This window comes from Prionailurus bengalensis, chromosome A2, assembly GCF_016509475.1.
Source record: "Prionailurus bengalensis isolate Pbe53 chromosome A2, Fcat_Pben_1.1_paternal_pri, whole genome shotgun sequence".
Taxonomy (NCBI): domain Eukaryota; kingdom Metazoa; phylum Chordata; class Mammalia; order Carnivora; family Felidae; genus Prionailurus; species Prionailurus bengalensis.
In genome coordinates, this window is record NC_057348.1 from 19,842,349 (window position 1) to 19,862,248 (window position 19,900).

General features: G+C 38.3%; 1 protein-coding gene across 12 annotated transcripts in view; it reads left to right on the forward strand.

The window, feature by feature from the left end:
* DOCK3 (dedicator of cytokinesis 3) overlaps positions 1-19,900 on the forward strand; it is a 598,286-nt gene that overhangs the window by 78,329 nt on the left and 500,057 nt on the right. For all 12 annotated transcript variants that reach the window (XM_043587437.1, XM_043587445.1, XM_043587439.1 and 9 more), the window contains exon 2: positions 17,636-17,719. In XM_043587437.1, the coding sequence (XP_043443372.1) occupies positions 17,636-17,719 (84 nt within the window). The remainder of the gene's footprint in view (positions 1-17,635; positions 17,720-19,900) is intronic.

Here is a 19,900-nt window from a genome sequence, read left to right on the forward strand (position 1 = left end):
TCGAACTCACACATCATGAGATCATGACCTGAGCCAAAGTTGGACGCCCAACCTATTGCTTCACTCAGGCACCCCACTTTGTTCTTTTTTAAGATTATTTTGGCTACGTGGAGTCTCTTGAGATTCCCTATGAATTTTAGGGTGGGTTTTTCTATTTCTGCAAAAAATACTCTTGGGATTTTGATAGGAATTGCATTGGATCTGTAGATAGCTTTGGGTGGTATTGTCATCTTAACAGTATTAATTCTGTCAGTCATGAACATGGGATATGTTTCCACTTATGTAGATTTTTAATTTCTTTCAGCATTGCTTTGTAGTTTTCACCATACAAGTCCCATGCGTCTTTGGTTAAATTTATTTCTAAGTGTTTTATTCTTTTTTGATGCTATTGTAAATGGAATTGGGTTACAACCAAGGAAAGTATCTGCACTGGTACATCAGGGATATATCCAAAATATGTAACACTGAATTTTTGGTGGACAAGACTCACACTGCCTGCTCTGGCACCAGGCAGTTACTCCAGGAAAACCAGTTGCTATTCCCATTGCTGGACAGGGGTGACGAATGGGTTGGGATAGCTGATTTGCATATATTGTTCTGCCCAGGATCAGCAACATCTCCCTTCATCCCTTCATAGTGAGCACTCCTCTATAAGTGTCCAGTTAGGTTCCAGCATTCCAAGATAGTTGATTCTTGTCATTTTTTCCAGTTCACAGGTTCTTTCAGTGGAGGGACCAACTTGTAGAGCTCTCACTCTGCTGTTGTGTGTGACATCACGCTTATTTTTGGATTTTAAGAGTTTTTAAAAATGTATTTAGGACACAAGTCCTTTATCAGATATATGATTTGTAAAGGTTTTCTTCTAGTCTGAGTCTTGTCTTTTCATTCTCTGAACAGTGTCTTTCAAGGAGCAAAAGTTTTAAATTTTGGTGATATGCAGTTTATCAATTTGTCCTTTTATGGATTATGCTTGTCAAAGAAATGTTTGCCTAGCCTGAGGTCACGATGATTTTCTCTGACATTGTCTTCTGTAAGTTTTATAGTTTTAGGTTTATATTTGGGTCTATTATCCATTTCATCCATTTCAAGTTGTTGTTGTTGTTTTTTAATACAGTACAAGGTATGGACGTAAGCTCTTTTTTTTTTTTAATTTTTTTTGTGTAGCTATCCAGTTGTTCTGGCACCATTTGTTGAATAGGCTATCCTTTTGACACTGCAGTTTCTTTGTGTCTTTTAAAAAAATTAGCTGTCTGTATATGTGTGGGTTTATTTCTGGAATCTTTATTTTGTTCCACTGATCTGTTAGTCTGTCTTTACATTAATACCATGATGTTTTGATTATTGTAGCTTTATAATAATTATTGAAATCAGGTAGTCTTATTTTTTGAGAGACAGTGCACGTGCACATGTCCATGCATGAGCAGGGGAAGGGCGGAGAGAGAGGTAGAGGGAGAATCCCAAGCAGGCTCCATGTTGCTTTCAGCACAGAGCCCACCCTGGGGCTTGATCTCATGAACCACGAGACCATGACCTGAACCAGCATCAAGAGTCAGATGCTTAACCGATGGAGTCACTCAGGTGCTGATGAAATCAGGTGGTCTTAATATTCTGTTTTCTTTTTTAAAGTGTTTTGACTGTTTTGTCTTTCATTTCTATATAATTTAAAAAATCAGTTTGTCAGTTTCTACAGAAAACTGGGATTTTGATTGAGATTGCACTGAATCTGTAGATCAACTTGGAGAATATTGCCATTTTAACTGTATGAAGTCTTTCAACTAATAAACAGGGCATATCTATCCATTTATTTGGGTCTTCTATAATTTGTCTCAGGAATATTTTTCTGTGTACAGATTTTTTCCACTTATTTTTGTCCTATTTACACCTATGTATTGCATATTTTGATGTTATTTTAAATGATAATATTTTTCAAAATCTTTTCTGTTTTCTGCTATTATACAGAAATGTGATTGATTTTTGTGTAGTGATCTTGTAATAAATAAGTGTACTAAACTCACTTGCTAGTTCTAGTTACTTATTTGGTAGATTCCATTTGATTTTCTGTCATCTGGATAGTAGATAATAGATAATCCTGTCATCTGCAAATAGAGTTTTACTTCTTCTATTCCAATTTTGATGATGCTTTTTATTTCTTTTTCTTTCCTGACTGTGCTGGGTAGGATCTTCAATACAATCTTAAAGGTGGTGAGAGCGGGCATATTTTCTTTTTTCTGATCTTAGAGAGAAAGGATTCAGTCTTATAAAGTTGACTTCTGAAAATTAAACTAGTGAGCTCTGAAAATTAAACTAGTAGATGTCAGTAACCACTGTGGGGGAAAACCAAGAGGTTATGTAGGTTGCCAAAGAGTGTGAAATGTTCTCTGTAGAGAGCAAAGACTGCAGTGTGGTCATAACTGGGGAAGGAATGAATAAAGGGCATGGACGGTCAAGAGAGTGGAAAAGAGAGTTCCAGAGAGCCAGATGTTGGTAGTATTTGTGTGCTCTTCAGAGAAGAGAGACATGAGGTTTTTTTTTGTTTGTTTGTTTGTTTGTTTTTTTAACAAAGTACAGTTTCTGGAGGATAGTGCTCTATGGTGGGATAAGGTTGGTACTTTTAGGCTTTGTATGACTTGTATGAAATACCTCCTTTAAACTCTTCACCCCCTTTTACAATGGTTTTTTGCTTACCAAACTGCCTTCTAATACACTTGTGTATTCTCCTACCAGTAGTATTGCCTTGAAAAAGGCACATCAGTGTCTTGGATGATGGGAAAGAAAGTTCTACATTAAAAAGTTAATTATTTAGTAGATTAATTATTTGGGGGGATTAATTATGAGGTGACTACTGTGACTCAGATGAACTCTCTTGGAATGCCTTCTCATTTGTTGTAAGAAGTAATGCTGTCTTTTAGTTCTCTTAGAAGACTGTCATTTTAATTCCTCTTGCTGATAACTAACTTCCCTCTCCTCTCTCCTCTTCCTCCCTCCTTTCCCCTCCCCTTCCTCCCCTCCCCCCCTCCCCTCCCCTCCCCTCCCCTTCCTTCTTAAGATTAAATGTGTTAATATATGTGATATGCCTAGGAAAGTTCTGGAAATGGGAGTAGGTCTTCATCAGTTAGTCTATTTCTGTCAACATTCATCTCCTTCCTATAGCCTTTATAGGTATAGCTTTAAATAGCCTTCCTTTACTCCAAATATTTAATTAACATCTTATTCTGTTTCCACAGACTAGCACAATTTAACATTTAATGTTTGCATAGCTGTAGATGATATTCTTTTTGTCACTTATGTTGGAAGTACATTTCTAGTATGGTATGGCACAAGGGAGTGGGAATAGGGAAGGAAAGATTATATTTAGGGCAAAGGGAAGTTGAAAGGAAAGTAAAAGCTATGGTTTTCTTCTCTACCTGGCCTTTTAAATAGTTTCAGACAGTTTTCTTATTAGTACCTGTGTTTATCTGGTTTAAAGGCCTAGTGGCTTATTAAGGATAGACATTTTCATGAATCAGTTTACAGTCAGTATCTCTTTCCAAACTTATTTTTATACCTATTTTTCTCAGTCCTGTCAGTGAACATCATGTTTGACTCCCTCTATGGATTAAGCATGGCTCATAGAAAAATTCCATTGTAGGTGCTCCTTATCACTCAGTAACTATTCTAAAAAGGAAGGAAGGGAAGTATCTCTAGAAGCAAATTACAGTTACATTGTTATATTTACTTTCTAGTGAGATATTAAATAAAAACTTGGGCCCTTTCTGTAAATTTAATCATTACAGATGCACTGAGGTGGCATTTAACGGATATATCTATCTATCTATCTATCTATCTATATATATATTTTTTTAGAAACTAGCTCCATAGTTAATACTCTTCTTTCCATCTCTGTTTTCAATTTGTTATACACACTAGATTTTTTCCAGTGTCCTACTAGCCCTTAAGGAATATATAGTATACTTTTTATTTTGTATTGCAATGTTTCACTTGCTTTGCATGAGGTAGTGCTAAAGTAATGGCTAATTACCAGTTGTGAAAGAGGTGTGGGTTACTTTGGCATTATCCATGGCCAATTTTGTGTGATTGCTATCCATGTTCTCCCAGGGTGTGCTGCTCCCTCAATCCAGCTCAAGGAACGCAAATTAACTTCATTATGGGCTCAAACAAAACTTAGTTAAGAGGACAAATCTGTTCGAAGAAAGCATATATTACCAAGCCAAACAAATTATTTTTGTTTGAAGCACATATTTTTCTTTTTATTTTCATTGGTATGGATAATACAGAAATGACTATTGTTGGGATTGTTTCTCATTTAATCTAATAATTATCCTGGCGTTAACAAATAACAATGCAATAATGCTTCAAATGCAAACTATTTTGTAGTTTTTTGACCTAGAAATAAGAAAAATAATCATAAAATATGTAAGAGACTGAAAATATTTTTGTGGGTTTCTTAAGCAGTACTAAGGTGATAATGTGGTACACAGTCTGTATTAAAACTATTAAAAATTTTTTTAAATGTTTATTTATTTTTGAGTCAGACATTTAACCAAATGAGCCACCCGAGTACCCCTTAAATGGTCTCTTAACATTAATGTTCCCTATGATTAGAATCAGTCGCAAATCTTCATCTGTCAGTGCTGATCTGTAATGAGATTTTATGTTTTTCATCTTTAAAAAAAATTATTTTGAGAGAGGGAGCACGAGTGGGGATGGGCAGAGAAGAGGGAGAGAGAGAATCTCAAGGGGCTCAATGCTGTCAGCACAGATCCCAAAGCAGGGCTTGAACTCACAGTGAGATCATGACCTGAGCTGAAATTGAGTGTTGGATGTTTAACGACTGAGACACCCAGACGCCCCTCTGTTTTTCATCTTTATAAATACTTTTTAAGACAGATAGATATTACTAAATACTGATGTCAGTCTGTAGGCACATATTTAATTTGAGAATATTCATTATTTGGAAGGCATTTATGGAATTTATTAGCATCTTCTCTTGTTATTTGCCTTTTAGCCTGTCATTACATTTGAGATTAAAGTATTTCCAACCGATGGTGAGGTGGAAGTTCCTCAGTTGTACCATTATATGGGTTTTGAAATACGAAAATTTCCTTTGCAGTTGCATTGAAGTTTATTTTATTTTTTTTGTTTTTTTTGTTTTTTTTTCCTGAAATTTATTGACAAATTGGTTTCCATACAACACCCAGTGCTCATCCCAAAAGGTGCCCTCCTCAATACCCATCACCCACCCTCTCCTCCCTCCCACCCCCCATCAACCCTCAGTTTGTTCTCAGTTTTTAACAGTCTCTTATGCTTTGGCTCTCTCCCATTCTAACCTCTTTTTTTTTTTTTTCCTTCCCCTCCCCCATGGGTTCCTGTTAAGTTTCTCAGGATCCACATAAGAGTGAAACCATATGGTATCTGTCTTTCTCTGTATGGCTTATTTCACTTAGCATCACACTCTCCAGTTCCATTCACGTTGCTACAAAAGGCCATATTTCATTTTTTCTCATTGCCATGTAATATTCCATTGTGTATATAAACCACAATTTCTTTATCCATTCATCAGTTGATGGACATTTAGGCTCTTTCCATAATTTGGCTATTGTTGAGAGTGCTGCTATGAACATTGGGGTACAAGTGGCCCTATGCATCAGTGCTCCTGTATCCCTTGGGTAAATTCCTAGCAGTGCTATTGCTGGGTCATAGGGTAGGTCTATTTTTAATTTTCTGAGGAACCTCCACACTGCTTTCCAGAGCGGCTGCACCAATTTGCATTCCCACCAACAGTGCAAGAGGGTTCCCGTTTCTCCACATCCTCTCCAGCATCTATAGTCTCCTGATTTGTTTATTTTGGCCACTCTGACTGGCGTGAGGTGATACCTGAGTGTGGTTTTGATTTGTATTTCCCTGATAAGGAGCGACGCTGAACATCTTTTCATGTGCCTGTTGGCCATCCGGATGTCTTCTTTAGAGAAGTGTCTATTCATGTTTTCTGCCCATTTCTTCACCGGGTTATTTGTTTTTTGGGTGTGGAGTTTGGTGAGCTCTTTATAGATTTTGGATACTAGCCCTTTGTCCGATATGTCATTTGCGAATATCTTTTCCCATTCCGTTGGTTGCCTTTTAGTTTTGTTGGTTGTTTCCTTTGCTGTGCAGAAGCTTTTTATCTTCATAAGGTCCCAGTAATTCACTTTTGCTTTTAATTCCCTTGCCTTTGGGGATGTGTCAAGTAAGAGATTGCTACGGCTGAGGTCAGAGAGGTCTTTTCCTGCTTTCTCCTCTAAGGTTTTGATGGTTTCCTATCTCACATTTAGGTCCTTTATCCATTTTGAGTTTATTTTTGTGAATGGTGTGAGAAAGTGGTCTAGTTTCAACCTTCTGCATGTTGCTGTCCAGTTCTCCCAGCACCATTTGTTAAAGAGGCTGTCTTTTTTCCATTGTATGTTCTTTCCTGCTTTGTCAAAGATGAGTTGGCCATACGTTTGTGGGTCTAGTTCTGGGGTTTCTATTCTATTCCATTGGTCTATGTGTCTGTTTTTGTGCCAATACCATGCTGTCTTGATGATGACAGCTTTGTAGTAGAGGCTAAAGTCTGGGATTGTGATGCCTCCTGCTTTGGTCTTCTTCTTCAAAATTCCTTTGGCTATTCGGGGCCTTTTGTGGTTCCATATGAATTTTAGGATTGCTTGTTCTAGTTTCGAGAAGAATGCTGGTGCAATTTTGATTGGGATTGCATTGAATGTGTAGATAGCTTTGGGTAGTATTGACATTTTGACAATATTTATTTTTCCAATCCATGAGCAGGGAATGTCTTTCCATTTCTTTAAATCTTCTTCAATTTCCTTCAGAAGCTTTCTATAGTTTTCAGCATACAGATCCTTTACATCTTTGGTTAGATTTATTCCTAGGTATTTTATGCTTCTTTATTCCTAGGTATTTATGCAATTGTGAATGGGATCAGTTTCTTTATTTGTCTTTCTGTTGCTTCATTGTTAGTGTATAAGAATGCAACTGATTTCTGTACATTGATTTTGTATCCTGCAACTTTGCTGAATTCCTGTATCAGTTCTAGCAGACTTTTGGTGGAGTCTATCGGATTTTCCATGTATAATATCATGTCATCTGCAAAAAGCGAAAGCTTGACTTCATCTTTGCCAATTTTGATGCCTTTGATTTCCTTTTGTTGTCTGATTGCTGATGCTAGAACTTCCAGCACTATGTTAAACAGCAGCGGTGAGAGTGGGCATCCTTGTCGTGTTCCTGATCTCAGGGAAAAAGCTTTCAGTTTTTCCCCGTTGAGGATGATGTTAGCTGTGGGCTTTTCATAAATGGCTTTTATGATCTTTAAGTATGTTCCTTCTATCCCGACTTTCTCAAGGGTTTTTATTAAGAAAGGGTGCTGGATTTTGTCGAAGGCCTTTTCTGCATCGATTGACAGGATCATATGGTTCTTCTCTCTTTTTTTGTTAATGTGATGTATCACGTTGATTGATTTGCGAATGTTGAACCAGCCCTGCATCCCAGGAATGAATCCCACTTGATCATGGTGAATAATTCTTTTTATATGCCGTTGAATTCGATTTGCTAGTATCTTATTGAGAATTTTTGCATCCATATTCATCAGGGATATTGGCCTGTAGTTCTCTTTTTTTACTGGGTCTCTGTCTGGTTTAGGAATCAAAGTAATACTGGCTTCATAGAATGAGTCTGGAAGTTTTCCTTCCCTTTCTATTTCTTGGAATAGCTTGAGAAGGATAGGTATTATCTCTGCTTTAAACGTCTGGTAGAACTCCCCTGGGAAGCCATCTGGTCCTGGACTCTTATTTGTTGGGAGATTTTTGATAACCGATTCAATTTCTTCGCTGGTTATGGGTCTGTTCAAGCTTTCTATTTCCTCCTGATTGAGTTTTAGAAGAGTGTGGGTGTTCAGGAATTTGTCCATTTCTTCCAGGTTGTCCAATTTGTTGGCATATAAGTTTTCATAGTATTCCCTGATAATTGTTTGTATCTCTGAGGGATTGGTTGTAATAATTCCATTTTCATTCATGATTTTATCTATTTGGGTCATCTCCCTTTTCTTTTTGAGAAGCCTGGCTAGAGGTTTGTCAATTTTGTTTATTTTTTCAAAAAACCAACTCTTGGTTTCGTTGATCTGCTCTACAGTTTTTTTTAGTTTCTATATTGTTTATTTCTGCTCTGATCTTTATTATTTCTCTTCTTCTGCTGGGCTTAGGCTGCCTTTGCTGTTCTGCTTCTAGTTCCTTTAGGTGTGCTGTTAGATTTTGTATTTGGGATTTTTCTTGTTTCTTGAGATAGGCCTGGATTGCAATGTATTTTCCTCTCAGGACTGCCTTTGCTGCATCCCAAAGCGTTTGGATTGTTGTATTTTCATTTTCGTTTGTTTCCATATATTTTTTAATTTCTTCTCTAATTGCCTGGTTGACCCACTCATTTGTTAGTAGGGTGTTCTTTAACCTCCATGCTTTTGGAGGTTTTCCAGACTTTTTTCTGTGGTTGATTTCAAGCTTCATAGCATTGTGGTCTGAAAGTAAGCATGGTATAATTTCAATTCTTGTAAACTTATGAAGGGCTGTTTTGTGACCCAGTATATGATCTATCTTGGAGAATGTTCCATGTGCACTCGAGAAGAAAGTATATTCTGTTGCTTTGGGATGCAGAGTTCTAAATATATCTGTCAAGTCCATCTGATCCAATGTCTCATTCAGGGCCCTTGTTTCTTTATTGACCGTGTGTCTAGATGATCTATCCATTTCTGTAAGTGGTGTATTAAAGTCCCCTGCAATTACCACATTCTTATCAATAAGGTTGCTTATGTTTATGAGTAATTGTTTTATATATTTGGGGGCTCCGGTATTCGGTGCATAGACATTTATAATTGTTAGCTCTTCCTGATGGATAGACCCTGTAACTATTATATAATGTCCTTCTTCATCTCTTGTTACAGCCTTTAATTTAAAGTCTAGTTTGTCTGATATAAGTATGGCTACTCCAGCTTTCTTTTGGCTTCCAGTCGCATGATAAATAGTTCTCCATCCCCTCACTCTCAATCTAAAGGTGTCCTCAGGTCTAAAATGAGTCTCTTGTAGACAGCAAATAGATGGGTCTTGTTTTTTTATCCATTCTGATACCCTATGTCTTTTGGTTGGCGCATTTAATCCATTTACATTCAGTGTTATTATAGAAAGATACGGGTTTAGAGTCATTGTGATGTCTGTATGTTTTATGCTTATAGTGATGTCTCTGGGACTTTGTCTCACAGGGTCCCCCTTAGGATCTCTTGTAGGGCTGGTTTAGTGGTGACAAATTCCTTCAGTTTTTGTTTGTTTGGGAAGACCTTTATCTCTCCTTCTATTCTAAATGACAGACTTGCTGGATAAAGGATTCTTGGCTGCATATTTTTTCTGTCTAGCACCCTGAAAATCTCGTGCCAATTCTTTCTGGCCTGCCAAGTTTCAAAAGAGAGATCAGTCACGAGTCTTATAGGTCTCCCTTTATATGTGAGGGCACGTTTACCCCTTGCTGCTTTCAGAATTTTCTCTTTATGCTTGTATTTTGCCAGTTTCACTATGATATGTCGTGCAGAAGATCGATTCAAGTTACGTCTGAAGGGAGTTCTCTGTGCCTCTTGGATTTCAATGCCTTTTTCCTTCCCCAGTTCAGGGAAGTTCTCAGCTATTATTTCTTCAAGTACCCCTTCAGCACCTTTCCCTCTCTCTTCCTCCTCTGGGATACCAATTATGCGTATATTATTTCTTTTTAGTGTATCACTTAATTCTCTAATTTTCCCCTCATACTCCTGGATTTTTTTATCTCTCTTTTTCTCAGCTTCCTCTTTTTCCATAACTTTATCTTCTAGTTCACCTATTCTCTCCTCTGCCTCTTCAAGCCGAGCTGTGGTGGTTTCCATTTTGTTATGCATTTCGTTTAAAGCGTTTTTCAGCTCCTCGTGACTGTTCCTTAGTCCCTTGATCTCTGTAGCAAGAGATTCTCTGCTGTCCTGTATACTGTTTTCAAGCCCAGCGATTAATTTTATGACTATTATTCTAAATTCACTTTCTGTTATATTATTTAAATCCTTTTTGATCAGCTCATTAGCTGTTGTTATTTCCTGGAGATTCTTCTGAGGGGAGTTCTTCCGCTTGGTCATTTTGGATAGTCCCTGGCGTGGTGAGGACCTGCAGGGCACTTCCCCTGTGCTGTGGTGTATACCTGGAGTTGGTGGGCGGGGCCGCAGTCAGACCTGATGTCTGCCCCCAGCCCACCGCTGGGGCCACAGTCAGACTGGTGTGTGCCTTCTCTTCCCCTCTCCTAGGGGCGGGATTCACTGTGGGGTGGTGTGGCTCGTCTGGGCTACTTGCACCCTGCCAGGCTTGTGATGCTGGGGATCTGGCGTATTAGCTGGGGTGGGTAGGCAAGGTGCTCGGGGGCAGGAGGGGCAGGCTTAGATCGCTTCTCCTTAGGTGATCCACTTCAGGAGGGGCCCTGTGGCAGCGGGAGGGAGTCAGATCCGCTGCCGGAGGTTTGGCTCCGCCGAAGCGCAGAGTTGGGTGTTTGCGCGGAGCGAGCAAGTTCCCTGGCAGGAACCGGTTCCCTTTGGGATTTCGGCTGGGGGATGGGCGGGGGAAATGGCGCTGGCGAGCGCCTTTGTTCCCCACCAAACTGAGCTCTGTTGTCCGGGGGCTCAGCAGCTCTCCCTCCCTTTGTCCTCCAGCCTTCCGGCTTTCAGAGCAGAGCTGTTAATTTATGACCTCCCAGACGCTAAGTCGCGCTTGCTGTCGGAACACAGTCCGCCCGGCCCCTCCGCTTTTGCAAGCCAGACTCGGGGGCTCTGCTTGCCGCCCCACCTGCCCCGGCTCCCTCCCGCCAGTCCCGGCTCCCTCCCGCCAGTCCGTGGAGCGCGCACTGCCTCGCCGCCCTTCCTACCCTCTTCCGTGGGCCTCTCGTCTGCGTTTGGCTCCGGCGACTCTGTTCTGCTAATCCTCTGGCGGTTTTCTGGGTTATTTAGGCAGGTGTAGATGGAATCTAAGTGATCAGCAGGACGTGCGGTGAGCCCAGCGTCCTCCTAAGCCGCCATCTTGCCGCAACTCCTGCATTGAAGTTTAAAAAAAAAACTGCAGGAACTGTATTTTGAGCACAAAAATGTGTACAATCCAAATTTGGGTTAGAATGGAGATGCTGTTTCTTTTTTTTAACTTTTGAAAGTATGAGGAGTTTATAAAGCAGCTTAACATTAGTTCACATTGGCATCAAAATATCTCTAATATAGTTATGTTTCACAAATAAGTGTGATTTTAATTGGATTCACTAATAAACATTATCAAGACTGGAAGCAAAAATTAATTTCCAAAGCCATTTATTATTTGATAATAGTGGATGAAGGAAGTTCTCATTCAGAAAAATTGCAGTCACAGCTTGAAATACAATAAAACTGCAATAAAACTTGACCACTACTAAGCCATCTTGCTGCTGGATACTTTAGCAAGTCAGTATACTTCCCTTATGTTTCTTATAAAAATTCACAGAGGTGAAGATGATCAAGTCCATGTGAGCAAATGAAATGAAGTTCATTGTTGGCTAATGGCAGACTAACACATGAGAGTCATATAATTTCTGTAGAGTACTTGCTGATGATCATACAATGAATAACCACAGGTTTTAAACATCTTACATTTTTATAAGCTTTGGAAATTGGTCTAATTAAGTTATTTTCAGCTCATGTATATATTTACTACCATTAATTATAACACATCTTAGTAGCTTCCACTTCAGATGGTACCGAGTTAATGTCTCAACTTGTTCAGTCACTTCAGACTTGGAATTGACTTCTTGAATATAACCGAGCAGTATCAGTAATATATGTTGACTTATTAAGAGTCAAGGAAAGCCACTTGCATTTCTTTGCCTTTAAAAAAAAGTATATCATTCGGTGGTTTTAATGTATTTAAAAAGTTGTGTAATCATCATCACTGTCTAATTCCAGAAAATTTTCATCTCTATAAAGAATCCCTGTATCCAATGACAGTCACTCCACATTCCTCTCTCCCCTCCAAGGATATAGAATTTACTAATCTCTCTGTATCCATGGATATGCCTATTCTGGACATTTCATATGAATGGAATCCTACAATATGTAGCCTTTTGTGTCTGGCTTCTTTAATTTAGCATAAGTTTTCAAAGCTCATCATGGTAGTAGCATGTATCAGTACTTCATTCTTTTTTATGGATGATACTATTCCATTGAATGGATATACTGCATTTTGTTTATACCTTTATCCATTTGATGGATATATGGATTGTTTCTACTTTTTGACTATTACAATTGTGTTATGAACCTTTGTGTCTAACTTTTTGTGTGAGCATATGTTTTCAAGTTTTCTTGGGGTGTATACGTAGGAGTGCAAATTCTGGATCATATGATAATTACACGTTTAACTTTTTGAGGAAGTGCCAAACTGTTTTCTACAGCAGCTGCACCATTTTATATTCCAGCAGCAATACATCCCTACATTTTTTAAATGTTTATTTATTTGAGAGAGAGAGGGAGAGAGAAAGAAGGGAAGAGAAGAGAGAGAGGAGAAGGGGCCGAGAGAGAAGGAGACCCAGAATCTGAAGCACAGAGCTGTCAGCACAGAGCCTGATGTGGGGCTTGAACTCATGAATGTAGAGATCATGACTTGAACTGAAGTCAGACACTTAACTGACTGAGTCACCCAGGATCCCCAGCATCCCTATATTTTTATTGTCAAAATTTTTTTAATTTGCTTTTTAAAAAAATTTTTATTTTTTTAATTTATATCCAAGTTAGTTAGCATGTAGTGCAACAGTGATTTCAGGAATAGATTCTTTAATGCCCGTCACCCATTTAGCCCATCCCCCTCTCCCACATCCCCACCAGCAACTCTCTGTTCTCCATATTTAAGAGTCTCTTAAGGACTGAGAACAAACCAAGGGTAGATGGGGGGTGGGGGAGAGGGGAAAGTGGGTGATGGGCAGGGAGGAGGGCATTTGTTGGGATGAGCACTGGGTGTTGTACGGAAACCAATTTGACAATAAGTTATATTAAAAAAAAAAAAGAGTCTCTTATGTTTTTGTCCCCCTCCCTATTTTATATTATTTTTGCTTCCCTTCTTTTATGTTCATCTGTTTTGTGTCTTAAAGTCCTCATATGAGTGAAGTCATATGATATTTGTCTTTCTCTGACTTATTTCGCTTGGCATAATACCCTCTAGTTCCATCCATGTAGCTGCAAATGGCAGGATTTCATCCTTTTTGATTGCTGAGTAATACTCCATTGTGTGTGTGTGTGTATACATATACATATACATATACATATACATATACATACACACACACACACACACACACACACACACACACACACACCCCGTATCTTCTTTACCCATTTACCTATCCATGGGTATTTGGGCTCTTTCCATACTTTGGCTATTGTTGATAGTGCTGCTATAAACATTGGGGTGCATATGCCCCTTCGAAACAGCATACCCGTATCCCTTGGATAAATACCTAGTAGTGTAATTGCTGGGTCGTAGGGTAGTTCTATTTTTAATTTTTTGAGGAACCTCCATACTGTTTTCCAGAGTGGCTGCATCAGTTTGCATTCCCACCAGCAATGCCAAAGAGATCCTTTCTCCACATCCACACCAACACCTGTTGTTGCCTAAGTTGTTAATGTTAACGATTCTGACAGATGTGAGGTGGTATCTCATTGTGGTTTTGATGATGAGTGATGTTGAGCATTTTTTCATGTGTTGGTTGGCCATCTGGAGGTCTTCTTTGGAGAAGTGTCTATTTATATCTTTTGCCCATTTCTTCACTGGATTATGTGTTTTTTGGGTGTTGAGTCTGATGAGTTCTTTATAGATTTTGGATACTAACTCTTTATCTGATATGTCGTTTGCAAATATCTTCTCCCATTCCGTTGGTTGCCTTTTAGTTTTGCTGATTGTTTCCTTCACTGTGTAGAAGGTTTTTATTTTGATGAGATCCCAAAAGTTCATTTTTGCTTTTGTTTCCCTTGCCTCCGGAGATGTGTTGAGTAAGAAGTTGCTGTGGCCAAGCTCAAAGAGGTTTTTGCCTGCTTTCTCCTCAGGGATTTTGATGGTTTCCTGTCTTACATTTAGGTTTTTCATCCATTTTGAGCTTATTTTTGTGTATGATGTAAGAAAGTGGTCCAGGTTCATTTTTCTGCATGTCGCTGTCCAGTTTTCTCAGCACCACTTCCTGAAGAGACTGTCTTTATTCCATTGGATATTTTTTCCTGCTTTGTCAAAGATTAGTTGGCCATACGTTTGTGGGTCCATTTCTGTTTTTTTAATTCTATTCCGTTGATATGAGTGTCTGTTTCTTTGCTAGTACCATACTGTCTTGATGATTACAGCTTTGTAATACAGTTTGAAGTCCGGGATTGTGATGCCTCCAGCTTTGGTTTTCTTTTTCAAGATTGCTTTGGTTATTCAGGATATTTTCTGGTTCCATACAAATTTTAGGATTGTTTGTTCTAGCTCTGTGAAGAATGCTGGTGTTATTTTGATAGGGATTGCTTTGAGTATATGTAGATTACTTTGGGTAGTAGCGACATTTTAACAATGTTTGTTCTTCTAATCCATGAGCATGGAATATTTTTCCATTTGCTTTGTGTCTTCTTCAGTTTCTTTCATAAGCTTTTTATAGTTTTCAGTGTATATTTTATCTATTCTTATCTTTAAAATTTTTTTTCAACGTTTTTATTTATTTTTGGGACAGAGAGAGACAGAGCATGAACGGGGGAGGGGTAGAGAGAGAGGGAGACACAGAATCGGAAACAGGCTCCAGGCTCCGAGCCATCAGCCCAGAGCCTGACGCGGGGCTCGAACTCACGGACCGCGAGATCGTGACCTGGCTGAAGTCGGACGCTTAACCGACTGCGCCACCCAGGCGCCCCTGTCTATTCTTATCTTGATGAATAGTTGGGTTGTTTCCAGTTCTGGGCTATTGTGAATAAAGTTGCTGTGAACATTCTTGTGGAAGTTATTTGTTTTGAGTCACTTTGGTGAGGAGTTTATCAATTTTTCTGCATCTTTTTTTTTTTTTTTACTGAAGTATAGTTGATGCACAGTGTTACATTAATTTTAGGTGAACAACATAGTGATTCAACAACTCTATAGGTTATGCTATGCTCATCACAAGTATAGTTAACCATCTGTCACCATATAACATTATTATAGTAGCATTGATTAATATTCCCTATACTGTACCTTTCATCCCTGTGACGTTCATTCCATAAGTGAAACCTGTACCTTCCACTCTCCACCCATTTGCCCATTTCTTCAAATGCTGCCCCTCTGGCAACTACCAGTTAGTTCTGTGTAATAATGGGTCTTTTTCTGTGGTTTTTTGGTCTGTTTTGTTTTTAGATTCCACACATAAGTGAAATAATATGGTATTTTTCTTTTTCTTTCTAACTTACCTCACTTAGCATAATATCCTCTAGGTCCATCCATATTGCTGTGAATGGCAAGGTTTCTTTCTTTTTTATGAGCAATATTCCATTGTGTATATACACATATATATGTATACCACATCTTCTTTATTCATCTACTTACAGACACTTAGGTTGCTTCTATATCTTGGCTATTGTAAATAATGCTACAGTAAACATAGGGCTGCTTATATCTTTTTGAATTAGTGTTCTCATTTTCTTTGGGTAAATACCTATTAGTGGAATTACCAGGTCATATGGCATTTCTGTTTTTAATTTTTTGAGGAGCCTCCATACTGTTTTCTGCAGTGTTTGTACCAATTTACATTCCCATGATGAGTGTTCCCTTTTCTCCACATTCTCACCAACACTTACTACTTTTTGTCTTTTTGATACTAGCGATTCAAAGAACTTACTTTATTTTTATTTTTTGTGAGCAAAATGTAGCTCTTTTTTGTTTCAGGAGTAGAATTTAATGATTCATCACTTACATATAATACCCAGTGTTCACCATAACAAGTGCCCTCCTTAATAGCCATCACCCATTTAGCCCATCTCCCTCTGTCAACCCTTAGTTTTCTATCATGAAGAGTCTTTTGTAGTTTCATTCCCTCCCTCTCTTTTTTCCTCCTTCCCATATGTTCATCGGTTTTGTTTCCTAAATTCCCACATATGATTGAAATCGTATGGTTTTTTTTCTCTGACTTGTTTCGCTAGACATAATACACTTTAGCTCCATCCACATCATTGCAAATGGCAAGATTTCATTCTTTTTGATGGCTGAGTAATATTTCCTACATCTTCTGTATCCATGTCGTTGCAAATAGCAAGATTTCATTTTTTTATGGTTGAGTAATATTCCTGTTTGTGTGTGTGTGTGTGTGTGTGTGTGTGTGTGTGTGTGTATTACATCTTCTTTATTCATCTGTGGATGGACAGTTGGGTTGCTTCCATATCTTGGCTATTGTAAATTATGATGCAATAAATATGGGATTCTGATTGGTATGACATATTTTCTCTGTTGTACATTTGCTTTTTATTTCATTAATTTCTGTTTATATTTTTATTATGAGTACTTTGTTTCTCACAGTATATTCATATTTATTTGATGATTCTGTTTTTCTCAATGTTTATTTTTGAGAGAGAGAGACAGAGCGCAAGTGGGGCAGGGGTAGAGAGAGAGGGAGACACAGAATCCGAAGCAGGCTTCAGGCTCTGAACTGTCAGCACAGAGCAGGGCTTGAACTCATGAACTGTGAGATCATGACTTGAGCCAAAGTCAGATACTTAACTGACTGAGCCACCCAGGTGTCCCTACTTAGTTATTCTTTGTAAAACTATCTGTTTTGGGGTGTCTGGGTGACTCAGTTAAGCATCTGACTCTTGATTTCATTCAGCTCAGGTTATGACCTCACAGTTGTGGGATCGAACCCTGTGTTGTGGTTGTGGGATCCACACCCAGTGTGGAGCCTGCTTGAGATTCTCTCTCTCCCTCTCCTCCTACTCCTCCCCTGTGCATACATGTGCTCTCTCTTTCTCAAAAAAAAAAGCCTGTTATATTAGATCAGAAGCCTCCAGTGTTTATTTCTTCTTAAGTAATTGAAGTATATTTGCCCCAGAAGGACAGGTGAACGTAAGTCATGCTGATGGAGAGAGACACTCTGATTACAGAAGCATTTTCACACACATGCACATACCACTGAGGAACAGTAATTTTGCCAAAATATATTTCGGTATTCTGAGCTACTTAATATTACTGCTCAAAATACAGATTAAGTTGAAAGGGGCTTAGAAATTTGAAAGATGAATTAGTGAAGAAGGGAGAGTATATATTTAAGAAAAGTTAGGGCTTAATTTCAGTGACATTGACCTTGTCCCAGTATTTAAAAATGCTAACAGATGGGGTGCCTGGGTGACTCAGACTTTAGCTCAGGTCATGATCTTGCAGTTCGTGAGTTTGAGCCCCACCTCGAGCCCCATATTGGGCTCTCTGCTGTCAGTGTGGAGCCTGCTTCAGATCTTTTGTCTCCCTCTCTCTGCCCCTCCCCTGCTCACGTGCATTCTCTCTGGTTCTCTGAAAAATAAATAAACATTAAAAAATCTTTAAAATGCTAATTGATGTGTTTGCCTTTGTTTTTCTAGTGATATGCAGCTTTCGAGGATCTGTCCCTCAAGGGTTGGTCTTAGAAATAGGAGAAACGGTCCAGATTTTTGAAAAATGTGAAGGTAAGTATGGATGTATACAGCACACAAATAGTGATGCTTTTGGGTAGCATTATATATATTTATTTTGTGGTAATAGATTATCAGCAATCGTTTTGAAATGATAAGCAACCACATTATGGTACATTGGGTAGCATTATATATATTTATTTTGTGGTAATAGATTATCAGCAATTGTTTTGAAACCCTAACCAACCACATTGTGGTACATTGTTATAAAATCCTTCCTGATCTATTTTTATCATAAAGGTATGAGCTATTTTGGCTCTAATAGCAACAATTAAATAACTAATTGTTAGCTCTCAGAATGTAATTTTTACATATTATGTCAAATGATTAATTTTGATTTTACAATCAAATAGATAATTTTCTACCCATGCTTAGCTGCATTTGAATAGAATTGAATTGTAATTAGTTCATCTGTGTGTTTCTGTTTGATTGGCTGGACATGATGATCAGTTATAATTAAAACAAGGCAGTAAATATGTGCTCAAATGAAGTTTGGCTTGACTATTAGCCTCTTCTGTGACATATGTGAGTATTTCTGCTGTAACATTTATGTATTATTGAACATGTGATATTTTTCAAAATCATGTACTCAGGAGTACTCCTGTGTCCCTTGGGTAAATTCCTAGCAGTGCTATCGCTGGGTCATAGGGTAGGTCTATTTTTAATTTTTTGAGGAACCTCCACGCTGTTTTCCAGAGTGGTTGCACCAGTTTGCATTCCCACCAACAGTGCAAGAGGGTTCCCATTTCTCCACATCCTCTCCAGCATCTATAGTCTCCTGATTTGTTCATTTTGGCCACTCTGACTGGTGTGAGGTGATATCTGAGTGTGGTTTTGATTTGTATTTCCCTGATGAGGAGTGACGTTGAGCATCTTTTCATGTGCCTGTTGGCCATCCGGATGTCTTCTTTAGAGAAGTGTCTATTCATGTTTTCTGCCCATTTCTTCACTGGGTTGTTTTTCGGGTGTGGAGTTTGGTGAGCTCTTTATAGATTTTGGATACTAGCCCTTTGCCCAATATGTCATTTGCAAATATCTTTTCCCATTCCGTTGGTTGCCTTTTAGTTTTGTTGGTTGTTTCCTTTGCTGTGCAGAAGCTTTTTATCTTCATAAGGTCCCAGTAGTTCATTTTTGCTTTTAATTCCCTTGCCTTTGAAGCTGATATTAACATTTATATGAAAATGCAGAAGGTTACAAATAGCCAAGATAATCATGAAGAAGGCAATAAATGGAAATTTTATACTACTGGATATCAAGTTTTATTATAAATGAAGACATTGTGGTTTTGGGGTAAAGACAGAATAATGAAACAGAATAGGGAGTCCAGAGACAGACTATGATGTATATTGTCCAGTGATATATGAAAAAGGTGATAATTGCAGTGCATTGGGGAAATGATGTCCTTTACTAGAGGTGATACTGGGCCACCTGGAATAAAAAAATGATAGCCTATTCAATAAATGGTATTGTGTCAATATCGAAAGCAATGAATCTTGATCTCTACCTCATACCATTTGCCTTATATACAATTCCAGATGGAAGGTAGACCTAAATATGAAATGTAAAACCATAATGTACCTTGAAGAAAGTAGAGGCAAATATTCTTCTTGGCCTTTGGGTAGACAGACAATGATTTTTGATAAGGATCCAAAAGCACTAAGCATAAAGGAAAAGATTGGTAAGTTGTACTTTATTCAAATGAAGATCTGTTGTTCAGAAGACATCATTAAGGAGAGAAAAAAGGCAGGTTAGAGAGTGAGAGAGATGTTTGACAAGACTTGTATTTGAGTATATAGGGAACTACTACAAATCAAAATTAAGACATTACAATAGAAAAATGAGCAGAAGGCTTGACTAGGCTTGGCTCTTCACAAAACAGATACTCCAGTGGCTCATAAACATATGGAAAGGTGTTTAATTTCAGTCAGCAGGTAAATACAAATTAAAACCACAGTGAGATACAACAGTACAGCCACTGGAATGACTAAAATCCAAAACACTGGCAATACCAAGTGCTGGTAAGGATATAAAACAACTGTTAACTTTTATACACTGCTGGTGGGAGAGGAAAAGGGATAACCAGTTTGGAAAAGTATTTGGCACTATTTACTAAAGTTGAATCAACGCATACTGATGATGTAGCAAATCTCTTTGTAGGTATATATCCAAGAGCCA